General features: G+C 43.7%; 1 protein-coding gene across 12 annotated transcripts in view; it reads left to right on the top strand.

Moving 5' to 3' along the window:
* ERICH6B (glutamate rich 6B) overlaps positions 1-27,131 on the top strand; it is a 67,916-nt gene that overhangs the window by 16,836 nt on the left and 23,949 nt on the right. For 7 of the 12 annotated variants that reach the window (XM_089775473.1, XM_089775472.1, XM_025182084.3 and 4 more), the window contains 6 exons: positions 562-945; positions 4,738-4,795; positions 7,860-7,969; positions 9,844-9,924; positions 13,926-14,024; positions 25,559-25,611. In XM_089775473.1, the coding sequence (XP_089631599.1) occupies positions 562-945; positions 4,738-4,795; positions 7,860-7,969; positions 9,844-9,924; positions 13,926-14,024; positions 25,559-25,611 (785 nt within the window). Of the gene's footprint in view, positions 1-504; positions 946-4,737; positions 4,796-7,859; positions 7,970-9,843; positions 9,925-13,925; positions 14,025-25,558; positions 25,612-27,131 lie in introns of all 12 variants that reach the window. The other 5 variants (XM_075919005.2, XM_075919000.2, XM_075919001.2 and 2 more) reach the window with 1 other exon arrangement.

Below are 27,131 nucleotides of genomic sequence, written 5' to 3'. Positions count from 1 at the left end.
TGCGGGTAATAAATATAAAGTGCTTTTGGAGCCAGACTTCCTATGTTAAGTTTGAACCAGACCATGTTTTATAGTCAATTACAAAGCCCTTGGAAAAGTGGGTTAATAATGAAATCACAGATACAATCATAAGTGTAGTACTAGTGGGTATCATGGTAACTGTGTATTATGAAGCAAGGTATTTGACTCTAGTGTATTTGGGCATAAGTATATGGAGTTCTCTAGGTATTTTGTTTGAAAGATATCCCAAACCCTAGTTCAGCAAAGCACTTAAGCGCATGCTTTAAAAAAGCCCTGCTGACCTCCATGGGTCTTAGCACATGCTTAGTATTAAAGTCGTGCTTAAGTGCTTTGTTGGATTGGCGCCCGAGTAGATCCTCCTGAAAAGAAAGTGATTTTCAATCTAATAAGGTTATCTCGGTGTGAATATTTTAACTACATAAATCAATGTGCCCAGCAGTAGTAGATGACTAATGGGATTATTCTTTCTTTCTTTGTTACCAGAATGATGAATTGACTTTGCCTGTTGCTGAAGATTTTCATCTCCTTAATGCATTGCAGATATGTCGAGAGGACACCAGCTGTCAGAGGCCAGCAGCAGCCATCCCCAACCGAGACCATCTCCGTCTCTCTCTAGGGGTGTTTCATCCGATTCTCAGTCTGCTAGTATGCGCCTCACTGTAGAAAATGTTAAAAGGCTAGAAAAAGAGTATTTGTCTGTAAAAGGAGTTCTTAGTAACCAGTCCATAGAGGAATATGTTAAGCAGAGTAATCTCAGTTTGCTGGAGAGAGCTAGAAGTGGGGAAGTCAACAGCAGACACGTCCCAGATGATGAAAATGCAGACAGAGCCACATCCTTCCTTTCAAGAGACCTGGATAAAAAGTGCAGAGAAACTCACTTGGAAAAGACTGAAGAAACCTCACACAAAGGCAACTTATTGACAGGTATTTTGGCTGGGTGTGGGATTTTTTTTTTTTTTTTGTCCTTTTAAAGAATTTCTTCAAACACAGAAAACAGGGTTATCAAATGTGGGTGTTGAAACAGAGAAGGCTTTTTGCACGTGCTCAGTGCTGATCTAAATGTTCCCAGTGTTAACACCAGTAAAACTTGTCTACACTACAAGTTTTTGCAGCAGAAAATATGCTAATGAGGGACTCATTAGTATGAGCCATGATGTAATTAGCATATTTTCTGCTGTTTCTTTAGGAGAGGCATAAGGATCTTTAGAAAGCGGCTACACTGCTTCCTTTTGCGCAAAAAACCCTTGGGGAAAAAGAAACAGCAGAAAATATGCTAATGACATCGTGACTCATGCTAATGAGTCCCTCATTAGCATATTTTCTGCCACAAAAACTTATAATGTAAATGTAACCCCCATGATTTGGGTGGGAGGAGCAGAGTTAGGCCAACGCTAAGTACTTTAGAAATCCCACCTATGAGCACTTATATCCAGATTTAGGCACCTCACTTTAGGTAGTCAGCTCTGGGAAATGGACCCAGAGTTGCTACATAAACAGATGGATTCTTTGCATCAGATGTATTAGGTAGAGAAGGGTGTTGGGCTATGAGGGCAGGGTCAGAATCTAAACCTGAACCCAAATCTGAATTTCACATAGAGTGATTTTCAAAAGTGCTCTGTGCTAGCTGAGTTAGGGCAAATCCCATCTCATCCATACAAAGGGCCGAACTGACACCTTGGAACTCTCAAAGGGCTTGAAATCCAGATGTGAATTTTGTGGCTTATGACCATTTGGAACTTAACAAGTCATTCTGTTTCATGCAACCACCAGCAAATTCATAAAAAAAATAATGTCAGGTGATGATACTATCCTAAATCTGTTTGATTGCATTCTTTTGCTTTATACCCAGCCGTCAGCAGTATTTTATTGCCTGTCAGGCAATCCAGCCAACCATATAAGGCAGAAAGCTGAGGGAATACGAGTTGTTAATCTTTATTTATTATTAAAGTACCTCTTCTGTCATACAAATCTAGTTTTCTTTTACTCACTACTGTGTGACACTACTTTCAACCCCTTTTATTTCACTGTAGTCCCCATTCTGGAGTCACTTACCTGTATCTTATTGTCTTTAAAACTGGTAGTAAGAAATACCCAATTCTCTGCTCCCTTATACCAGTGTAAATCAGAAGCAACTTCATTGAATTAATTGGTTTTCAACAAGTGAAACCCAGAGAGCTAATGAAAAACCAGGTCCTGCATTATAAATGCACCAGCTCACATACAATAATATTTTACAGATATGGGATTAAAATTCCAAATTTATTTTGCAGTGGGTTGGTCACATATGGTCGATTACTACACTTCTATGTAATTGTACCTACTAAATCAGTTAAAATAAACATGATTAAGATTGCAAAGTCAATCACTCAAAAATTAGAAAATGTGGTAAAAATGGTATGTGATCACATAATTAAAGACTGTATCATAATGCATATATATACACATATGCCAAATTAAAGCGGCAGAGTCAACCTTAATTCTGGCATTTCCTGATTTTTGAGAGTTTAACTTTACAATATTAATAAAGTTCTTTACATGTAGAGGTGGAGTATATAATTTGGGAGAAGGGTATATAATTTTCCAGATTTTTTAAAGAGCAATTAAAAAACATAAATTTAACACTCACTTGGGTTGATGTCAGGACTGCAACTTGCAAGTTCCCTGCACAAACCTCTGCCACTTGGGGTAATGGAATAACTGATATCAATGGTAAGTTGTTACCTTTTAGTGGACCAGCACTAGAGGAGAATGAGAGAGACATTTTGCCAGTGAATTTCAAGACATTTGATGGGAGCAGAGGAATAGTGAGATTCAGAATCCTTGTTCAGTTCCAGGCTCTGTAGGGAAGTGTTCAGTAAGGACATGTCTACACAGCAGGGCTAAAGCCAAAATAAGCTATACAACCTGACTTATGTCAATTGTACAGCTTAAGTCGAAAGAGCTTATTTCAACTTTTGGTACTGTCTACAAAGCAGGAAATCGGAGAAAGAGCAGTCTTCCTCCAACTTCCCTTACTCCTAATAAAATGAGGGTTATAAGAGTCAGAGTAAGAAGTCCTCCAGCTCAACATTATTTTGACATTATGTTGAAATAACTGCTTGTAGTGTAGACACGGACTATGTTATTTCAGAATAACATCAGTTATTCCAAAAAAAAACCCACTGCTGTGTAGACATACCTTAATAGGCCCAGACTTTTCTGTCTGTTTCCTTCAAACTTGACCCTTTCTGTCCTATCCCCTTCAACCTGTCCATGCCCTATCTTATCTCTTCTCCACTTCTGGTTCCTCATCCCAGTCTGTTCTCAAGGCTGCTCAGCCAACATCTCCTAGTTGCACCCTCAGCAAGTTTGCGGACGTCACTAAGCTAGGGGGAGAGGTAGATATGTTGGAGGGCAGGGATAGGGTACAGAGTGACCTAGACAGATTAGAGGATTGGGCCAAAAGAAACAATTGTCTTGCCTCCACCTTCAAAGGGGCATTCCTGCTCATCTCTGTCATCTTTCCCTCCCTCCCTGTACAAGTTCCTCTGGTTAGAGCACCCATACTTGGGGAGTTTACATTGGTGCTAGTGTGATGGCCTTGTCCACTACCAAGAATTGACCCAATGATCTTTAAAGCAGAGCATCTACTGCTTGAACTAAGGAGCCAGACTCTCTAGCTGTGGGGGCATATGTTCTGTGGCAGGGGTGTTGCCCTATGCTACATACAAGGGACATTGGAGTGGGTTGCCACAGGCTCCGCACCCCCCTCAGGCTGGCCCTAGCCATAGTCATGGCTCCACTGCTGCTGCCCCTGCTACTATATTTATCCACTGCTATTTACACTGAGCAACCACAGGGGTCTCTCAGTCTTAGCCTCTCTATGCTCCTCACAATACCACGCCCTCCTCCTCAGCACCACTAACAATTGTTTTCAACTAGAAAGAATTGATTGTGCAATTCTAATTAGTTTCAGATTAGTCACACACACACACACCCTGAAGAACACGCTACCGGGCAGAAGTACAGGCATGATTGGATTGAGTGAGAAGTCCACAGGAGTCTGCTATTTTGATAAGTGGGCAAAACATGGGGTTCCTGCCAACTGACATTCAATTTAATTCCTTAGACATAAGATTTTTACATGGCACTTTGAAAGATTTAGACAAACATTTTCAAAACATATTGGTTTAGACTGTATGCAAGGAATTTACTTGGCATGCTGTCAGTGGGAGTTTAAAAGGCGCATTGCTGTAGGTTGGTATTTGTGTGTGTATTATTGGAATTTACATAACGCTGCTAATTGTGTACCTGTGGCATATTGCTAGGTTTGCAGAGTAATTTACATGGCACACTGTCATGGCTTTATCTCTTAAAAATGCTTTGAGTCTGGGAACAGCATATGGCAGAGTATGACTACACTTCATACTCTGTAGTGTAGTTGTAATCATCACTGAAGAGGAAGGCAAAGTAAATTTGCATGTAAAACTTATTTTTTGAAAATTCTGTCCTCAGACTCCAAAGGCTTTCTATATCTGAATGAAAAAGCTTCCCCCATACAATGTATTGTATCATTAAAATACAAAAGCTTCCAATTAAAGCAGCAATGCTGGTGAAATACAAAATAGAGGAATAGCAAGACAATTCAATACTCCTGTTTCATAAAAAAAAAAGCCCCATTTTTCCACAGGACAAGACATGTATTTAAAGAAAACTTTTCTTCCCCTTCTTCTCTAGAATTTCAGGCAGATTCTCCATCAACTCTGCATGTTGGTTGTAAGTCGAAGGAATCAAAGTAAGGAGAGTAACTGGTAACATTTTTCGTTACGATTCAGTCAAATTATTGTACATTTGTACTATACATATGCTAGGACTTTGAACATCCAACAACTGGAGATATATTGTATGTCTCCAGCATCTACCGTCTGGCAGGATTTGCTGTATCTGTGCTATTAATAATCTGGAAGTTACTTCTGTCTAAGTAATTGTCTCATAGCCTGCATTGCTTGCTAGATTAAAAGGGACATTGTCAACCTGTGCAGACATCAATGTGATTTTCTTAAAGGAAAATACATTCTGGGAGTTGTGTGTATATGCATGTATTTATATGATTTTATTTGACAAAATATTTTTATCTCTTGGGTGAAATAATGGGCCAGATCCTCTTCTGGCATAAATCAGCCCAGTTCATTTCATTGACTTTAATGGCGCAATGCTTGTTTACATGATCTGAGGATCTGTCCCAGTGTTTTAGGTCCTCCTCTATAGATGTCAGACCTATTTAATCTCAGAGAGAGAGGGAAATAACAGGGTTGCTGTGAAAGAAGGTACAATTTAGGCTCCAAATAAACTGGACCAAATTAATCTCTGTTGTGCTTTACTTGTCTCTAAGGGGGAATGTGGCCCATGGATGTTATTTAATATTTAAGTAATATTTTCCAATAGTAAAATAATAAGCCTGTGTGCCCAATGATCAGTGGCTAGTTTATAGAGAGAGCCTTATTGTATTACTGCATGTAGACACAGTGAAATGTCGCATTCTGGGGTATCAACACCGGCTGTAATGTGCAACCTGGAAGAACAGAGACATCATTGATTCCAACATTCTGAAAAACTGGGAAAACAGCTTATATCCTGGGACAATTTCTTCTCTGTGATACACATGGCTGCATCTCTATCACTTCCCTGTGATATGTGAGAGATTAGCTACACAACACCCCAGAAGACTAGTAGGAGATCACAAGAGTAAGCAAATGGTCTGTTAAAATGGAAGAAAAATCTGGTGCCTTAGGGTCTGTGTACACAATAGGGCTAAAGTCAAATTAAGCTACGCAACTTCAACTACATCAATTGCGTAGCTTAAGGAGAAATAACTTAACTCGGCTTTAGGTACTGTCTACACAACAGGAAGTGGAAGGAAGAGCACTCTTCCTTCAACTTCCCTTACTCCTTGTAAAATGAGAGTTTCTGTGAGTCAGAGTAAGAAGTTCTCCAGCTCACCATTATTTCGAAATAAAGGCTTGTAGTGTAGATGCGCACTGTGTTAACGTTGCAGTGTAGATGAACCCTAATGTGGTAGGATTGAAGCCAGCGATCTGGCTCAGTGTTACCATCTGTTCCAGTGATTCAAGCACTAGCCTGAGCCTTGGAGGACATGGTTCAATTTCCTGCTCTGCAGCAAACTTTGTGTGTGTGACACTGGGCAAGTTAATTAGCGTCTCTGTGCTTCTTTCTGTTCCTCCTCTCTAAGTGGAAGCTGAGAGCACTTCCCTGCTGCACAGCCTGCACTACGAGGGTCAAAATGTTGAAAGAGAGTGAGGTGCTCAGATACTACAGTAATGGGGCCATGTAAATACCTCTAATAGGTCATTCCTGCACTTCCCTGGGGCTTTCGTCAGTTAATATGTAAATTTCAGTGTGTACTGTGCCCAGAATCTTTTAAAATTCTGATCCATAAGACACCTAATACAAAGGCAGCGATGTGTAACCAGCCTCAGAGAATCACTAATGCGAGGGGAAAACAAATCCACTGGCTTCCTGGGGTCACATTCAATCAGCCACTGGTGCCACTCTGCTCATCCTCATTTCTCATAGGCAGCAGCATGCTCATGAAGACTGTGAACACCTTTCAGTTTTCATTGAGGAATCCAACCAAATTAACTATCTATCTCACAGGGATGTCAGGTGGAGATGGCTGGACAGGAACCATGTCAGCTCTTTGACATGAGTTCAAAATGATTCCCCTGATTGGCAGTCAATTTTCAGTGGAAAGAAAGTGCAGAAAATGACAGGCCAATCCCTCAGACCTCATTGGTGGCTAATTCAAACTTAGGTTCATGAGACCCACCTCCTTCTCTCCCATACACCCAGCCCCTGTGTCGGACTGCGGGGCACACACAACACAGAGCGAATGCTGAAGTGAAACTGAGCTGAGCAATCAGCACGATCGGAAGACGCAGCCGAATTCCCTGAGATAAAAGGATCAGAGCATCAATCATGCCCAACTGAGGACAGGCGTGAGGCACACATGCCAGTCATGCTTAGTTTAGAAATCCCCAGGGAACGGCAGCAAGGAATGTGACAAGTCTGGAAGCTTGCTCCTTGGCCCTTTATACAATGGATCTCTACTAAGGCTACTGAGGTATTTTGGGTGCCGGGGACTCATAGTTGCCCCACGTTTTCATTCACTTGAAAGTGTGGCTTTCTTCTGACAGCTGCCTCTCATATAACAGATCCATTCCCTTTTGTGAGTCCAAAGTGACTGGTAATGTGGGTGCCCAAGTTAAGACTCCTAAAAGGGATTTGGCTTTCAGAAAGTGCAGCCTCCCTCCCTCTACACGCTCCCCCTCCCCAACACACATCATGAAAATCCGGGCCTGTTAAGGTGTCTCAAGCTGAAGCACCCAAAATCTAGGGGTGGCACTCGGGGATGGCTTGTACAGGTAATATCCACCCCAAAATTTGCCTTGGCCTCCCTATAATCACTCCTCCCAGTGCAAATGTCAAACATCATGCGGAGGTAAGGGTATCATGGAAAGAGACTGCTACCCTTACATCGCTGCTGCTGGCAGTGGTGATGCCTTTAGGGCTGGATAGCTGGGCTGCTGACTGCAGAACTGCAGAAGTCAGAGTGGTATTGCTCACAAAACGTATAGCCCAGGCCCACCACCCTTCAATTTACTGTCTTATCCATCTCAGCCTCCACCAATGGAAAGAAGCTGGTGACACCCCCTGCTGAAATCACTTGTCATTTCTGAAAATTTTGGCTTGTGTCTTACTTCAATGAACACTTCTGATGCTTTTTCTACCCTGGTCACTAGTAGTAATGTAAAAACCAGCCTGCTGTGTCCTGTCTGCAGAAAGTCTGTTGGTGGATCTTCTGCCTCTCTCAGAAGATGTGAGGTTGAAGATCTGGGGACCCAGACGGAATGGAGTTATTCAGACAAAACCCTGTCAGCCATTGAAAATGGTGAGCATCAAACAGCAGCTCTGTACTTAACATCCAAACCACTCTGCTTTCCAAAGAGTGCACTTTGGGAAAATGAAACAGTGGCTTTGCTGTCAAAAATGTCTTTGTGGCATCAGTAAAAAAAAAAAAAAGCAAAATTTTATTCAGCATGAACTTTGATATATTTGAAGCATTTTGACAGGAGGATAAATGTCTCTCATTCCTGATTTGCCACTTTGCTGCTATTCAGTGCAGGGCATCTGTACTTGAACAACTGCTTTTCTGCAGCTAGGTTTGTTTTGCCTTGTAGTTTATTAGGATGTTATGCAAAGATTGGCTCAGATAGCAGCATCCAGATCCAACACTTGATTGGCATTGGATATAGGCTAGAGTTCAGACCCAAGGCTGAATCAGAGCCAAGGATCCACTTGAGATCTGATGCAGTGTGAATGACTTGTGAGTAGCAGCACCAATGTCGTGAGTCATAATGACCCTCTGAATATAGAATCAAATTGCCATTGGTTCAGAAGGCCCACCGGAAATGTGTAGGCTTCCCTGAAAGACCCCATAGGAGTCAGAAGGCAGGGCTGCAATATATGAGAGACCTTAATGGGAGGTGATCCTTGGACCTGTATGTTCTCAGCCAGACTGCTGTCAGTTTCACTGCCTCAGCTGGCCCATGGCTCCCTCCTGTGGCCAGCCTGCAGGGGTGTGGTGGAAATCTAGATAAACCAACAAGCACATGTCTAGGCTGCAATTAAAAACCTGCGGCTGGCTGACTCAAACTCACGGGACTTGGGCTATGGGCTGGTTTAATTGAGGTGTAGATTTTACGGCTTGGACTGGCACCTGATCTGCGGGACACTCCCACCTCACTGTGACATACAGACCAGACTGCATCTAGAGCCTGACCATCTATTCTACACACTACAATTGAACACCTCCAGGAGACCGAGTCAGCTGTGGGGGGCTACTTCCAGTGTAGACGTAGCCTACGACAGACCTTAAACCTAGGAGCATTCTAGTTATGGGGAGCTTCTTTTGTCTCACATTCCCATCCCTATCCCCATGATCAATACAGGTCGCCTCAGGCTAATGGGTCCCTTCTCCCTCACTGATATCTCCTGCTCCATTATGGGGTTGTTGGCTGGGAACGTTCACTTCACGTGGGAGTGCCTTAAAACGTCTACCACAATGGACTCCCAGTCAGCTGGTTAAAAAATGGTCCCACCTTTTTCTTGCAGAAGGAGGTGGTTTCTCCTGGATACCTAGGAACAGGATAGGTCTCTTAAATAACTGATAAGGGCCTTCTTGTCCTCCTACACTACTGTAACGCCAGTCGTTTCAGTAGATTTACTCTGGCTTACACTGGTATGAGATTAGGGCCTGTGTGTCTCCCTTTCAGAGGAATGAGCCTCTTCAAAGAAGGATGTTCCTTCTGTAAGCCTGGGGGTGGAATTCAGAATGCACAGGGCCTCTGTGAGCTAGGATGTCTGTCATGCCACTGGGAACGTATCGTGTAGTATTTTCATGCACTCCAACAGAAAATACACTACTGGCGCCAACCTACCACAGCCCATCTCAGAATCTACTAAATGCTTAGCAAGCAAAACAAAGGACATTAACTTATTAACTATTGCTTTTGCCAAAGAGGATGCAGGGGGTGCTTTGATACAGATATCTTGGGAGAAAATGTACAGGACGTCAAAGCACTGGGATTCATAGAATAATTATGCTCATTTCTCATAGTTTATTAATAATTTAAACCCAATCTAGGTGTTATTGATCTATCATTGAATCTAAGATTTATTTCATATCTCTAGTCACAGAAGCAGTAAATTGAATTTCCCTCCCATCTCCTAAGCTTACTTCATAACTAAAACATGATCTTTAAGCTATATCAGCAGTCAGAGAAGAGAAGGCGAGCCGAGAAGATGTGGATGGCAAGGACAGTCCTGTGTACATTTCAAGTCAAGGTGAGGAGCTCTAGGGGTCAGATTCCAATACACTTTCTTATGTTATATCTTATTCCATGTAAAGCCACAGATGGAGATGTGATCCCCGATGGAGTGAAATGCTACTCAACAGGAGTATCAGAATTAGGCCCTCAGGACCAGACCCTCAAAGGCATTTAAGCATCTAACTCCCTTTGATTTTATTGGGATTTAGGTACCTAAATATATCTCGGTATCTGGGCCTATATGATTCTTACTTATTAACTTGGTTCTCTTTGGTCACTGGGCATTCCACACTGGTAATGCCAGCCTTACAAACAGTATTTCTGGGACCCAGCCAGTTATACTACTGGTAGATAAACTGCCAGTAGTATCTACCTGTAATCTCACAAAAGCTCATGCTGTTTTAGGGGGCATCTACACTGCACCATAGGTCGAAATAAGATATGCAATGTGAGCTACGCACATTGCATATCTTATTTCGATCTTATTTCAAAATAGCTTATTTCGTAATTTGGCGCTGTCTACACAGCGCCAAATTTTGAAATAACCCACTATTCCAAAATGTCCCTTACTCCTCGTGGAATGAGATTTACAGGGACTTTGGAATAGCAAGCCTGTTATATTTCGAAATAACAGGCTTGATGTGAAGACGCGGGATAGCTATTTCAGGATTCCTCCAATATCCTGAAATAGTGCTGCAGTGTAGACATAGCCTTAATGTATAGGTCGATAAGTGAAGTACACACATGGCAATGGGCCTGATTTTGATCTGACTTAGGCAAGTGAAAATCAGGAGTAACTCCACTCACTTTACTGGTGTGGAACCAATTCAAACAAGGCCCAGGAAATCCAAAAGGACAGGTTCCTACAACAGTATTAATTTGGCCATGTTGCACATCCAGTGTATTTACAATATGCATTTAACAGCATAAGCAGCAGTGTAGTAAGGCCTCCTTTCATAATAAACCTGGGTTAGACACTACCACATTTAACTGTGCTGTGCCTAGCACAGTGGGGTCATCATCCAGGACTGGGGCCCTGCTTGCTCTGGCAATGCACATAGTATGTGTGCTAAGGCCAAGTGCACACAGCACTGTAAGCATTTGGGGACGGATTCACCAGCAGGCTCCAGTTGCTAGTTCACCCTAACTAACACTACTCACCGGTGAAGCTGGGTTTATTGCTGTTTTGCCTGTTGATAGTGGTGGAAAGCACTAGAGCATGCATACCAGTGATTTTGGACAGTATGGGAAACAGTCAGTGAGATAAGTACCAAAAAATCCTATCTGCTTAGAACTAAAATGTCCTGCAATATAAACTGGTGATTGTTCATAAAATATACTCTTAAAAAATAAACGTAGCTAAATCTGGAACAAACAGGGATTAAACATAGATATTTGTTAATCTCCTAGGGCAGCAGAAATTTTAATCAGAAACACAGCAGGATATAAGGCATGTGACAGGGTATTGAATGGGTTAGTGAGTGGCTAGGGAGCTCTGGGACAAAGAGCCAAGGGAATCCAGGGTTAGAAATCCCTCTCACTCTGGGACACATTCATAGATTTTTAAGGCCAGAGGGTCCACTATGGTCATCTAGTGCTGAGGTCTCTGTGGGAGGAAGGGGGAGGGGATGCCACCCAGCTCTGCTCCTGGCCAGAGCTCTACTCCCAGGCCTGCCCCCACCCCCAGCTATAGGCCCTGCCTCAGTCCCCTTATCCCCATCCACAACCCCACCTCCCAGAGCCACAGCCCCACTCCCAGCCCTGGATCTGGGGGAGAGAACACCACCAGGGTAAGTGGGGCATGAGGTAAAAAGTTTGAGGACCGCTGATCTAGTGTGACCTCCTGCAAAACACAGACTACTAAGTAGTTCCTGCAATGTCTATAACTTCTGGCTGAGCTGGGGCCTAACAGGGTCAGGCAATAAACCAAATGTACTTGAGAGAGAAAATGACAGTAAATTTCCACACACTGAGATCACAGTCACATGTTCAAAAACAGGCACCTGTGAAACAGGTGTGCCTGGAAAATAGGTGACCACATGCACAAGAAAGCAGTGTGAGGTGGGGCCACATTGCTCTGTTTTCCCTGCCACTGCTGGTGAGTGTGGGGGGCCCAACTCCTGTTACAGGCACCAGGTGGCCTCACTAGTTTACCTGGATGCTCAGGACTTTGGTCCTGCTGGCTGCTGGCCAGCGCCTAACCCTTCCTGCTCATGGCATTTGGGGAACATGTGTTCCCTCATGTCCCTCCGTGCATCACCCATGTGTGAGGGAGACTTGTCTGTCACTGCTGTGGGTCAGCTCCTTGACTTCACCTGCCATGGGCAACACAAGCTTCAAGAGTCTCCCTGGAGCATCCAGCCCATGTTCCACTGGACACTTGCAGTATCCACAGATTTACTGTTTGCAAAGAAGCCATACTCTCCGGCTAATCAGTTCCACCTCAGATCACCACTCTGCCAAGCACGCAGTCCACAGACATGTTTAAAGTAAAAATCAGTATAAGCTTAACAAAGCATAGCAATTCAAGGGCAGCAAGTAGATGTCTTGGAAACAAAGGAGCACATATAAAATAAAACCATAATACACATTCTAAAACCTAGACTTCATTAACTAGATACTTTCCCGTCTTACAGAGAAATGATCACCCAAATCCTTCCAGCATTTTACAGCCAGGCTTGGTTGTGATCATCCATGTGTGAGCCAAGATCCAGCGTATCTGCACCCCCAGATATAGCAGAGCAATTCTGTGTCCTTTTTCATAGGCAGGACGCCCACTGCTGGTTGCCTTGTCCTGTATATTCCTTACTTGTAGATTTCACAACCCCCTTAATCAGCATCTGGCTCAGTATACAAATAGGCCTGCATTGATATTAGCACAGTATCCAATGACGAGAGGGAGAGAGGCATCTGTTACCCACTGCCTTGAAAGGGACTGTCTGAGCCATGCCTATGCCTGTTTATCTGCCTTAAGAACTTAACTATAGAACTCCTTAAACATTAGGGCTGTGTCTAGAGTGGCAAGTTTTTCCGCAAAAGCAGCTGCTTTTGCGGAAAAACTTGCCAGCTGTCTACACTGGCCGCTTGAATTTCCGCAAGAACACTGACGATCTCATGTAAGAAATCAGTGCTTCTTGCGGAAATACTATGCTGCTCCCATTCGGGCACAAGTCCTTTTGCACAAAAGGGCCAGTGTAGACAGCTCAGATTTGTTTTGCGCAAAAAAGCCCCGTCCGTGCCGATCTAGACGCTCTTTTCCACAAATGCTTTTAACGGAAAACTTTTCCATTAAAAGCATTTGCGGAAAATCATGCCAGTCTAGACGTAGCCTAGGTGTACATACATTTGCAATGGTTACGGCAACCAGTGGGCAACTGGCTCTCGATAGAGACTTCACATGCTACCTGTTGTTGAATCAATATGCATATCTCCAACTCAGAGGATTCCTGTTTAAAAAAAAAAAACTATGCACTTTTCTGTCCTCTCTGAACTGGGTCAGTCTGATTTGATACCAACAAAGCTACATTAATTACCTAGTTATATGCCTAGGAACATAAAATGGTTCCCTGCTGAGATTAGGAAGTAACTTCCATCCTAATGCTTCATGGTTACTGAACGTCAGCCCACAAAACAGGTGTATTCAAGTCATGTGGAAAAGTACAATTCCCATTCCCATCACAAGGGTGCAGCACTGCTCTGGGAGTTCCAAGAACCGTGAAATAATGTTCGTTTCATTCTGATAGCACCAGCAAACTTTTCACAGTGAAAAGTTGGAGGTCACCTGTCATGCTGCTCCTTCCCATGTCTATGTTACTCAGGTACAATGTCCAGGGTTTTCTCTTTCCCCTGAAGCACCCAATTAAAACAAAACTAAATGGATCATCATCCTGTTCCAATATAATTTTTCTGTGTGAGACAAGGGTTTTGGCCACACATCACATGGCTCTGGTTAAGGATGAGCCTACTTACAGTCAGCACAGTCAGTGCATTATCAGACCAACTGCTTTTCTGTTTCAGACATTGTGGTACTCTTCGCTGACAGTTATGAAGAAATTGAGATGAAAAAAGCTGAAGAAGGGAGTGAAGAAAATAAGCAAACAAAACCTGAAGATCAAGGTTGTAGAATCGCCGTCATTGGCAATTTTTAAATCCAGATTGGGCTTTTTTCTAAAAGAGAGGCTCTAGTTCAAAAGCAATTATGTTGAGGAAGTTCTATGACCTGTGTTATACAGGAGGGTGAACAGGCCTGGGAAACCATGAATAATTCTGGTCACTGTAAATTAAAGTGGGTTTTTTAAGGGTGATGGGTACCTGACTCCCACTAGGCTAGCCTCCTTTTGAAATTCAATTTTTGTTGCTATAGAGATGGCTAACATGCTACAATAATAGAGAGAAATCACCCTGTCCAGGAATATTGTCTGAGGCAGCAACCAAAGTGAGAGAGGTTTTAGCACCTGGGCAGGAGGGTTCTGGCTAATGGGGGGAGGACGGGTGATTTGAGTTAGGTTGGTGGTACTTTGGGCTTGCCTATTTGATGATGTAACATTTCATTTTTCATTTCTGTCCACACAATCATCTTCCAACTTTACTCCTCTCCCATCTGTACCTGTCCCTCTAGCCTCCAGACTCCCACCAGGGGATGCTCAATGGAATTCCACGGATAACATTAAATACCTTTAACTAGACAGTCTAAGTAACCTATGGAACTCACTGCTGCAGGTTATTGAGGCAGCTAGAGTAGCAAGAGTCAAAGGCCACATCTATACTACACGGAAGACTGATGCTCCAGAGGTCAATCTTCTGGTGTTCGATTTAGCAGGTCTAATATAGGCCCATAAATAGAATGCTGAGAGCAGCTCCTGCCGACATCTGGTATTCCTTCTTTTGTGAAGAGTAAGGGAAGCTGATGTGGATGGCATGGAAATGTGATTTAAGATATGTTGACTCCCGCTACGTAATTAAACATAACTGAAGTAGTGTATCTTAATTCGACCTTCTGCTGTAGTGTAGACCAGATAGTTATATGTCACTATCAGAACCAAACTACCTGATTAACATAACAAATAGCCAGTTCCACTGTGATATTGCTTATGTCTCCATTCAGTCTCCATGAGTCTAACACTTCAGCCACTCCTGAATCTGGCCATAGGACACGTAGGTCAGCTAACTACCATTGCTCAAGCAGGTTAACCACTATCACATGCCATACTTGCCCTTTACCTCATCTTGGTTGAGAGAGCTGAAGGTGATGCAGGCACAGGAGGAGAAGCGAAGGCGTGAGATGATGAAAGAATGCCAGGATGTGTGGCCATTTGGGCTGGTGGGAGATAATTGTTCTCTCCGTGCAATTAAGAGACCCAATCAGGCATAAACCTTGAGTTCTTTGTTACTGCTTTTCTGTAGGGATGTGCCAGCGCTGAGTAGTTACAGAGGCCAAATAGCTGTTTTCTAATATGTCTGAAACAGGAAATATAAGGGCCACATTGTATAAACAGGTGAGTGCCTCTTGCAAGGAACTGGGATGTATTTCTCTTGAGGTTAATGTGAGTTGGAGGAGCTCAGGACCTTGCAGGAGGCACGGAGCTCTGTGCAAGGACAAGCCCCGCACTGAGAGGGGGCTCAACATGGCAGGAAGGAAGCTTTTCAGTGGGAGGGATAGAAAAAGTTGACAGGGCAGAAATGGATGGTTTGAGGACAGGCCAATGGGGGGCAGTTGCAATATATTCCAGGGGTACCACTGATTAAGGAAGGTCCTTGATCCTGCAAGAGTTGAAAACAATGATCAGGCTGGGCCCACCAGAGATTTTCAGACCTGCTGAGAGCTCTGATGGATCTAGAATCTATAGCTGCAAAGGCCTGGGTACAGACCAGAAGCCAGAGTGGAAAAGAGGGGCCTTGCTGGGCAGGAAATGGAATGAATCACTGGGTCCTGGTAGGTCTCAGGCTGATGTACAGCAGAGGGGGCTTGGGTGAGATTAAAGCACACCTGGGCTACGTCTAGACTGGCATGATTTTCCGCAAATGCTTTTAACTGAAAAGTTTTCCGTTAAAAGCATTTTCGGAAAAGAGCATCTAGATTGGCACGGACACTTTTCCGCAAAAGCACTTTTTGCGGAAAAGCGTCCGTGGCCAATTTAGGCGCGCTTTTGCGCAAAAAAGCCCCGATCGCCATTTTTGCGATCGGGGCTTTTTTGCGCAAAACAAATCTAAGCTGTCTACACTGGCCCTTTTGCACAAAAGGACTTTTGCCTGAACGGGAGCAGCATAGTATTTCTGCCAGAAGCACTGATTTCAGACAGTAGGAAGTCAGTGTTCTTGCGGAAATTCAAGCGGCCAGTGTAGACAACTGGCAAGTTTTTCCGCTTTTGCGGAAAAACTTGCCAGTCTATACACAGCCCTGTAGTTTTTGATCCTTTGAAATGCTTGTGAGTGAGGTTCAGCCAAGTTCTTATTTTCTGTGCACAAATTTGCTTAGCCTCAGTTTTCTGAGCATTTTGGCAGCCAATGATTCTCTTATTGGAATGAAAACAAAAAGTAAGAATTCACAGAAATCTAAAATAAGGAGCATAATTAGCAGCAAAACTTTTAATTTGCCATCCGGAGCCATTTCTAAATGAGTTAGTGGCTCATTTATCGGACCTGACTTGACATTTAGACAGTTCCTTTTAATACTAGAGGGGGCTGATTACCGGCTTGAATCCTCCTGCTCTGCAGAAACTGCTGTTCGGTATTCAGAGCTGCCAAATTCTTCCCACACAATAACACCTTCCTTTCTTCGCAGTAAATATGTATTATTCAATGCACCCATATTACAATAAGGCGCTCGCTGGTGTGAGGTCTTTGCTGAGATAATTAAAGCAGGAGCCACCAGCTTTCTAGAAATCTAAATTGTGGGAAGCACGAGGTACTAATTGTGCTGTCTCTTGTCATAGAGTGTTCTGGCCCTGCAGTCTCCAGTTACAGCACCACTGATTTCTCACGGCCCTTCCCCACGCCAGCTCAACCCTCTGCAACCTTAAGTGTAGTTGGGAGACTGAACTAAAGCCCATTCAAATCAGTGGGGGAAACCTTCCATTGAGTTCAATGAGCTTTGGATTGGGTCTTTGTAGGGTTTCACTGCTCTTTGTCCCTTACATTCGTCTGCCTATTACTGTACTGTCTTTTATACCTTAATCTCTCCAGGGTAAGGATTGTCATTATCATGAGTTTGTACAACCTCTGTCGCAAAGGGGGCTGACCTTACTGTGACTCTCATCAGAAGGAGAGCGTTGATTCATAAAATCCCCCCGGGCAGCTAACACTGGCAGAGCTGGTTCAACCAACGCATTGGTGAGGCCCATAGGCAGATAACTGAGCCCAAGAATGTTAAGGATCATGAATTTGTCCCTATCCCTACCTCATGGTGCTGGCACATAAGGCGTAAGCAGGCTGCTGGTGTGTCAGTTTGGCCCTGGTGGGCTGGGGAAGAACCCCCAAGATCAAGATTCATCATTATTATGGATTATTAGTTTGACAATAATGCTTAGAAGCCTTCATTGTGAACCAAGACCTCGATGTGTTAGGCTCTGTACAAACACAGAACAAAACAACTGGTCCCTGCTCTCAAGAGCCAAGAATCAAGGTGGGGGGGGGGGGACTGTTTGACTTGCAGGGGCTTACATTGCTTTAATCATTGACATCCCTTTCTTTCTTCTTTTTCACCCCCACCCTCCCGCCCTCTGAATTGTACGGAAGGGGACACTTTGAGATAGCAGACTGGCTAAGCACCTAGAAAGAGAGAGGGGAAGGGCTGTCACTAACAAGGCATGTACCCAGTGTCACAGAACATCATCTCAGACACATTGTTTGAACTTTGTGTATTGTTTCTCTGTCTTGTATTTTTGGATTGTAAACTCTTCAGGAGAGACCCTTGTCTTCCTCTGGGATTATATAGCACAAGGGAGACCTGATCTTGATTGGAGCCTTTGGACGCTTCCATAACAGAAATAATTACAACTACTACTAATAGGTGAAGGAAAGGAAGATCTATTGCTGTTTTCTGTGTATGTATTATGCCCTGCAGAGATCCTTTCTTTGGGGGACCCGTCAGCCTTAAAGAGGACCTGGGTTCTCTTGCATCAGTGTAAATCAGCCGTAGGTCCAGTGAAGTCAGTTCAGAATGGCACTGGAGAAATATGTACAGAATTGCGTCCCATATTGGTTAAATTATTACTTTTGGTAGATTTAAAATGATCCATTTGAGGAGATAAACATCGTGTCTGTGTTATAAACGTTGGCACAAAATGCCAAATGAGGAAACTCGTGAAATCCAGAGAGTCTTATAAACTAGGCAAGCCTGGTAAGCATTTTGAATGGCAAGGACGTGACAAGCCTAGCTGGATTAACAAGCTTTCCTGATGGCTAACCAACCCCAATGTGATTATCATGATCTGCGGAACAGAGATACGTGGGCCTGGTAATTTCCCCAGGAGTGTGACTATTTGTAATATCTGGATCCCTGATGCTCATTTCTTATACCATGAACAAAATGAGGGCTGAAGTTGCAATGCTAGTTTGTACCATTCAGACGCAGCCAAGACGTACAGTTTTAAACCAATTCTACAAAAGCACACAGGCAAATAGGCGCATGAGAAGAAGGTGAAGCTTTGTCTCACAGAAGCACTTGCGTGTTGTCTGGGGAGAGCCTCTGCATGCGTGTTTGTGTTAATTTGCTAGGGGGAAAGCTGCAATGAGTAATACAGCTTCAAATAGCCTAGTGAAGCCAGTCTGATTTATGTTCTTTCCACCTCCTCTGCCATCATTCATGTAACCATGAATACGAAGCTGATCAGGAATGCGTTCTGTCTGGATGCTACTTTGCCGAGATGGCAAACAGGATGATACAAGCAGGAATGAGGGAATGTAACTTGATTTCTAAAAAACATGCTCGGTTGGAAATACAGGCACTCCCAGGGCACGCATCTACTCACAAAAAGGAGATACCTGTTAAAGACCTGCATGTAGTGTAATGCAACATTCCCTCTAATCTTTTCCCTCCACGTGTGGAATAAATTGTATGTTCACTAATGTGCACCACCAGTAAAACCAAAACCTAGCTGTGGGTACACTACTAATCATCTGGGCGGAATCTAAATCTCTTCTGAGTAGCTGCACAAGTACACAGCTTACAGGGAATACTGGAATGTAAAGTGTAAACTCCTGGATTACCAATGGGTCTGTTTCAGAGTTGTTTTTCCACTAATACAGCGAGGCCACTGTGTCTGCGAGGGTGGTTTGGTTTTTATGGCTTTTCTCTGATCCACTGGGTTTGTTTGGATACTTTTAATGCATCGTTTGCTGAAGCTACAGGGAGCATACAGAACATGCAGGAGTTGGATACTTCATTCAGAGGAGCCAAAGTCTGCTCAGGGGCTCCCGTTAATTACTATAGCACACCACACTGCTGCCCTCTTCATCTTCCATACAAAGTGTGGCCTGGACAGATTACAGAACCCAGTGTTAAGTAGTGTACTGTGAGGAAGCGGTGCTGTTCTTGAATCATAGAATCCTAGAGCTGGAAGAGACCTCCGGAGGTCATCAAGTCCAGCCCCATGCCCAAGGCAGGACCAATCCCAACTAAATCAACCCAGCCAGGGCTTTGTCAAGCCGAGACTTAAACAGCTCTAGGGATGGAGATTCCACCACTTCCCTAGGTAACCCATTGCAGTGCTCCACCACCCTCCTAGTGAAATAGTTTTTCCTAATATCCAACCTCCCCCACTGTAACTTGAGACCACTGCTCCTTGTTCTGCCATCTGTCACCACTGAGAACAGCCTTTCTCCATCCTCTTTGGAACCTCCCTTCAGGAAGTTGAGGCTGCTATCAAATCCCCCTTCATTCTTCTCTTCTGCAGACTAAACAAACCCAAATCCCTCAGTCTCTCCTCATAGGTCATGTGCTCCAGCCCCTTAATCATTTTGGTCGCCTTCCACTGGACCCTCTCCAGTGCATCCACATCCTTTCTATAGTGGGGGGCCCAGAAATGGACACAATATTCCAGATGTGGCCTCGCCAGAGCCAAATAAAGGGGAATAATCGCTCCTCTGGATCTGCTGGCAATGGTCCTCCTAATGCACCCTAATATGCCATTAACCTTCTTGGCTACAAGGGCACACTGTTGACTCATATCCAGCTTCTCATCCACTGTAATCCCCAGGTCCTTTTCTGCAGAATTGCTACTTAGCCATTCAGTCCCCAGCCTGTTACGATGCTTGGGATTATTCCATCCCAAGTGCAGGACTTAACACTTGTCCTTGTTGAACCTCATCAGATTTCTTTTGGCCCAATCCTCTAATCTGTCTAGGTCACTCTGGACCCTATCCCTGCCCTCCAGCATATCTACCTCTCCCCCTAGCTTAGTGTCATCAGCAAACTTGCTGAGGGTGCAATCCATCCCCTCATCCAGGTCATTAATAAAGATATTGAACAAAACCGGTCCAAGAACAGATCCTTGGGGCACTCTGCTAGAAACTGACTGCCAACCTGACATCGAGCCATTGATCACTACCCATTGGGCCTGACAGTCTAGCCAGCTTTCTATCCACCTTACAGTCCATTTATCCAATCCACACTCCCTTAACTTGCTGGCAAGAATATTGTGGGAGACCATATCAAAAGCTTTGCTAAAGTTAAGGTATATCACATCCACTGACTTTCCCATATCCACAAAGCCAGTTACCTCATCATAGAAGCTAATCGGATTAGTCAGGTGTGACTTGCCCTTCGTGAATCCATGTTGACTATTCCTGATCACTTTCCCCTCTTCCAAGAGCTTCAAAATGGATTCCTTCAGGATCCCCTCCATGATTTTTCTGGGATTGAGGTAAGGCTGACTGGTCTGTAGTTCCGTGGCTTGTCCTTCCCTTTTTTAAAGATGGTCACTACATTTACCTTTTTCCAATCATCAGGGATCTCTCCCGATCTCCACGAGTTTTCAAAGATAATGGCCAAAGGCTCTGCAATGACATTTGCCAACTCCCTCAGTACCCTTGAATGCATTAAATCCGGGCCCATGGATTTGTGTACGTTTAGCTTTTCTAAATAGTTCCTAACTTGTTCTTTCCCTACCGAGGGCTGTCCACCTCCTTCCCATACTGTATTGCCTAGTGCATTTGTCTAGGAGCTGACCTTGTCTGTGAAGACAGAGGCAAAGAAAGCAGTGAGTACTTCAGCTTTTCCCACATCACCTGTCACTAGGTTACCTCCCTCATCCAGTAAGGGCCCCACACCCTCTCTGATCACCCTCTTATTGCTAACATGTCCGTAGAAATCTTTCTTGTTACCCTTCATATCCCTTGCCAGCTGCAATTCCAATTGAGCTTTCGCCTTCCTAATAACTCCCCTGCATTCTCGAGCAATAGATTTATACTCCTCCCTAGTCATCTGTCCAAGTTTCCACTTCTTGTAAGCTTCCTTTTTGTGTTTAAGATCACCATGGATGTCTCCAGTAAGCCAATCTGGTCGCCTATCATATTTGCTTTTCTTGCTGTGGCTGGACTAGTGTGAGGTGAGGCCTCCCAAATTGGCTTCACGAGGCTATTCTGCCCATAGCAGCTCCCAGGGTTTTCCTTTAGCTCCTTTGGTAGAGATCTTGGGTGGGGGTGGCGGGGAGTTAAAGGAAAGCAAGAGGTCTAGTCCCAGCTTCCTCTGTGTCTGTGGGTGGCAACGTTTCTGTATCACTGCGTCTGCTATTTCTACCTATGGATTCACTGCAGTGGAACACTCCATCTGGATCTGAGAAGCCATATTTTCTTGATCCAGGATGTTGCATTAAAGCTGACGGTGCTGATAGATGCTGCCTTAATATGGAAATTATCTGTCTTGAAACCAGCTGAGAATGTATATGAAATATCCATCCTCTCTCCAGGTTATGAAAAGCTGGCAGAGAGGCACTAGAAAGTGGCATTTGGATGCTATCATAGCTATTTCTTAATCTGGGGAAAGTTACTGCTAACTTATTTTTGTTCTTGACACCAGGTTTTTTAATTTTTCTGTGTATCATCATGCTGTTGTTTGGGCTGCCATAATAAGATATTTGTATTACACTGTGTAGCTAATTTTTACCAATTATTTCAACCTAGTCTACAGTTTATTACTATGGAACACTTTTATAATACTTCTTCTATTCTATGCACAGTAGGGATGTGATAGTGTAAATGGTTAAATGCAGCCTCTCCCCTCCAGAGGCAACAGCGCAACAGGGGGAGGCATAGATGGGAGCTAGTATTCGCAGGGAGCTGCCTTTTCAGCAGGCTACCTGTGAGCATAAGGTCCCAGAGAGCTGTCTGTTCCCCCTGTGCTGCTGCCTCCCTCCTTCTCCGTGTAAACATGTACCCCATGAACATTTCAGCAGGTGCACATTTAACAAACTAAACACATTTTAACATCGCTAAAATGTGCACAGACAAATTTATTACATCCTCTTTGCAAAGGTTCTTTATATGTTACTTGTCAACTCCAGAATGTCTACACCTGGGTTCCTAAAAGTAGGTGTCTAAATCCATGTGACAAGTGGCTTTGCTAAGGCAGGGCCAGGTTTTCAAAGGAGGTGCAGGTGTTCTGCAGATTTTGCACATCAGGCCCTGTTAACATGTCATCATATCTGAAACCCTATACATTCACTTGTAGATGGCTCCACGTGGATTTAAATGGACTGAAGCTTGGAGCACCCACAGATCCTATAGAAACCAACAGACGCCCCTCAGCACAATTGAAATGTAGGCGGCTTCTATTGAGCTGCCTAAGAATAGATGTGGGAGCCTAAACTGTAAGCAGTCAGGTTTGAAATTTTTGACTCCAGAGCCTCTAAGGGTGAATTGAAAATGCAAATGTCAAAACATTTCTACACATTGAGTGAAGGCTAATTCACAACTTTGTTTTGTTTGTACAAAAAGCCCTGGGATCCTATTAAGATAGTAAGAACAGCCATTCTTGGTCAGACCAAAGATCCATCTAGCTTAGTATCCTGCCTTCTAACAATGGTCAATGCCAGGTGCCCCAGAGGGAACGAAGAGAACAGGTAATCATCAAGTGATCCCTCTCCTGTCATCCATTCCCAGCTTCTGACAAACAGAGCTTAGGGACAGCATCCCTATCCATCCTAGCTAAAAGCCATTGATGAACCTATCCCACATAATCTCAAGTTGAGAACTTGAAAGTGGAAGACAGTATGGGGGACAGTGATCATGAAATAATAGAGTTCATGATCTTAAGGAAAGGTAGAAGGGAGACCAGCACAATTGAGGTAATGGATTTCAGGAAGGCAGATTTTGATAAGCTCAGAGAACTTGTAGGTAAGGTCCCATGGGAAGCAAGACTGAAGGGAAAAACAACTGAGGAGAGTTGGAAGTATTTCAAAGGGACGTTGTTAAGGGCCCAAAAGCAAACAATTCCGCTGTGTAGGAAAGATAGAAAATACGGCAAAAGACCAGCTTGGCTTAACAAGGAGATCTTGCATGATCTCAAAATAAAAAAGAAGTCCTATAAAAAATGGAAACTAGGACAAATAACAAAGGATGAATATAGGCAAGCAACACGGGAATGCAGGGGCAAGATTAGAAAGGCAAAGGCACAAAATGAGATCAAACTAGCTACAGGCATAAAGGGAAACAAGAAGACCTTTTATAAATACATTAGAAGCAAGAGGAAGACCAAGGACAGGGTAAGCCCACTGCTCAGTGAGGAGGGAGAAGCAGTAACAGGAAACTTGGAAATGGCAGAGATGCTCAATGACTTCTTTGTTTCGGTCTTCACTGAGAAGTCTGGAGGTGTGCCTAACGTAGTGAATACAAGCAGAGAGAGGGTAAGTTTAGAAGATAGGATACACAAAGAACAAGTTAAAAATCACTTAGGAAAGTTAGATGTCAGCAAGTCACCAGGTCCTGATGAAATGCATCCCAGGATACTCAAGGAGTTGATAGAGGAGGTATCTGAGCCTTTAGCTATGATCTTTGAAAAATCATGGCAGACAGGGGAGATTCCAGAAGACTGGAAAAGGGCAAATATTGTGCCCATCTATAAAAAGGGGAATAAGAACAACCCAGGAAACTACAGACCGGTCAGTTTAACGTCTGTCCCAGGGAAGATAATGGAGCAGGTAATTTAAGGAAATCATATGCAAACACTTGGAAGGTAATAAAGTGATAGGGAATAGCCAGCATGGGTTTGTGAAGAACAAGTCATGCCAAACTAATCTGATAGCTTTCTTTGATAGGATAACGAGCCTTGTGGATAAGGGAGAAGCGGTGGATGTCATATACCTAGACTTTAGTAAGGCACTTGATACGGTCTCGCATGATATTCTTATTGATAAACTAGGCAAATATAACTTAGATAGAGCCACGATAAGGTGGGTGCATAATTGGCTGGATAACCATAGTCAGAGAGTTGTTAATGGTGCTAAATCCTGCTGGAAAGGGATAACAAGTGGAGTTCCGCAAGGGTCTGTTTTGGGACCCGTACTGTTCAATATCTTCATCAATGATGTAGATATTGGGATAGAGAGTACGCTTATTAAGTTTGCAGATGATACCAAACTGGGTGGGGTTGCAACTTCTTTGGAGGATAGGGACATAATTCAAAATGACCTCAGCAAGTTAGAGAAATGGTCAGAGGTAAACAGGATGAAGTATAATAAAGAGAAATGCAAAGTGCTCCACTTAGGAAGGAACAATCAGTTCCATACATACAAGATGGGAAGCGACAGTCTAGGAAGGAGCATGGCGGAAAGGGATCTAGGGGTCATAGTGGACCACAAGTTGAATATGAGTCGACAGTGTGATGCTGTTGCAAAAAAAGCAAATATGATTCTAGGTTGTATCAACAGGTGTGTTGTAAGCAAAACTCGTGAAGTCATTCTGCCGCTCTACTCTGCACTAGTTAGGCCTCAGCTGGAGTACTGTGTCCAGTTCTGGACGCCACATTTCAAGAAAGATGTGGAGAAATTGGAAAGGGTACAGAGAAGAGCTACAAGAATGATTAAAGGTCTAGAGAACATGACCTATGAAGCCAGGCTTCATGAACTGGGCTTGTTTAGTTTGGAAAAAAGAAGATTAAGGGGGGACATGATAGCGGTTTTCAAATATCTAAAAGGGTGTCACAAGGAGGAAGGAGAAAATTTGTTCCTCTTGGTTTCTGAGGACAGGACAAGGAGTAATGGGCTTAAAGTGCAGCAAGGGAGGTTTAGATTGGACATTAGGAAAAAATTCCTAACTGTCAGGGTGGTCAAATATTGGAATAAATTGCCAAGGGAGGTGGTGGAATCTCCCTCTCTGGAGATATTTAAGAACAGGTTAGATAGACATCTGTCAGGGATGGTGTAGACAGAGCTTGGTCCTGCCTTGAGGGTGGGGGGCTGGACTCGATGACCTCTCGAGGTCCCTTCCAGTCCTATGATTCTATGATAACCTTATCTAGTTATTTTTGAACCCTGTTGTAGTCTTGGACTTCACAGCATCCTCTGGCAGGGAGTTCCACAGGTTGACTGTGAGCTGTGTGGAAAAAAAACTTCCTTTTGTTTGTTTTAAACCAGCTGCTTATTAATTTCATTTGGTGATCCCCAGTTCTTTTGTTATGAGGAGTAACAATTCCTTATTTACTTTCTCCACACCAGATTCAGAAGAGATTACTGATAACCTGAAAATAACCACCCTGTTCCTGGATGAGGTAAAGCCTACAGAAAGATTAAAATAAATTACAACAGTCATTCATAAAGAGGAAACTGCATGGCTCAAGAGAGTGGTAACTAGACAGTGGCCTTTCACCTATAGGTCATTATTCTACACCCAGCCTGTGCTAGTACAGACTCAGATCCAACGGGTGTAAATTGACGTGTTTTTTTCACTTGGCGGAACTCTGCTAATTTACATCAGCTGAGGTTGCAGTAGTGACAGCATTTTCCCTGATGCTGCTTGGTGGCCTGTCTGAAGTGAGTGGGTGGATCTGAGCCCAGTCTGTGCTGGGTACATGTTCACATTAAAAAATCCTCTCGCAGGCAACATTTTCATCCGTCTCAGCACCGAGGGAAACAGACAACTGAATGAGCATTAAAACTGAGTGATCCTCTCCTTCACGGAGGTTCTGTCCCTTCTGGTTAAGGTGGAGACGTGTATTTTTACATTTTTTGTGGGTGGGCTTTGGGAGATGCCTGGAGTGTTTCTGGATAAATGAGATTCTGGAGGGCATCACTTCACTTCTGACAAGTACTAAATTCTCTCAGAACAAAGAGGGACAAAGGAAGGCAGCCCCTCCATGAAAATCAGAGGGAAGTTTGTGGAAAACTCCTTGCGGTTGACACATAGAAACAGAGGGCCAAATTAATCACTGGTGTAACTCCATTAATCTCCACAGAGTTACACCAAAAGTGTATGTAATATATGGACTCTTGGGTAACAGAAAGGATTTAGGCAGGGCTTGTTTTCTCTGACCCCACTAGTACCATGAGGTTATGTTTTCAGTCAGGTAATAAAAGATTTGTCAGGTCTGTGGTGACATACCTTTTAGAAATGACATTTGGCTTCCGGAAAAGTGCTCTCTTGGGATGTTTTGACACTGTGAGCAGTGTCTGGGGGGAAGGAAGTTAGCTTCGCTTTTCTGACAGTAGACCAAAAATTGCTGAAGAGGCAAATGTTATTCCATTTAAGAGAGATTTATGTTTGACCATCACAACAACAGGAGCCGTTTGACAAGAAAAGCGCAGGTGCTGCTGTTTCAGACAGCAGATGGCTCTTGAGCCATGGTAAGACCTGATGGAAAACGTGGGTGTGTGATGTGTCAAATGGTTTTCCTTCTCTTCCTGCTAGTTCTGCAGCTTCTCAAAGTGAAACCAAATTCAAGAGGAGACTAATGTCAGACCCATTGGTACTTCGGCCTGTCAGACTCAATCTTATTTGCCTCAACTGCCATGTAATGCGCTTAGTCATTAGCCAAAGACAAGGAGTAGAGCTAGTTGAGCCTCTCTCTGTTTCTGTTTCCACCAGTCCTTCAACTGGGGAGCAGGGAAGGAGATATGCCTGGAAGCTTACATTACTCTAGTTCAGAGATGGCCAAGGCGGGAGCTACATCAGACCCATGCAGTGCAAAGAAGCTGCACCATTAATATGGAGGTTCTGATCTCAGCATGCAATGCTTAAACTGTAGCCTCTCAGCTATGTAGTTTGCTGTGGCCTTCACTCTTCAGTCAGCTT

The sequence above is a fragment of the Pelodiscus sinensis genome, chromosome 1, assembly GCF_052426305.1.
Source record: "Pelodiscus sinensis isolate ZL-2025 chromosome 1, ASM5242630v1, whole genome shotgun sequence".
NCBI lineage: Eukaryota > Metazoa > Chordata > Testudines > Trionychidae > Pelodiscus > Pelodiscus sinensis.
This window is presented reverse-complemented; position numbering and strand designations above follow the sequence as displayed.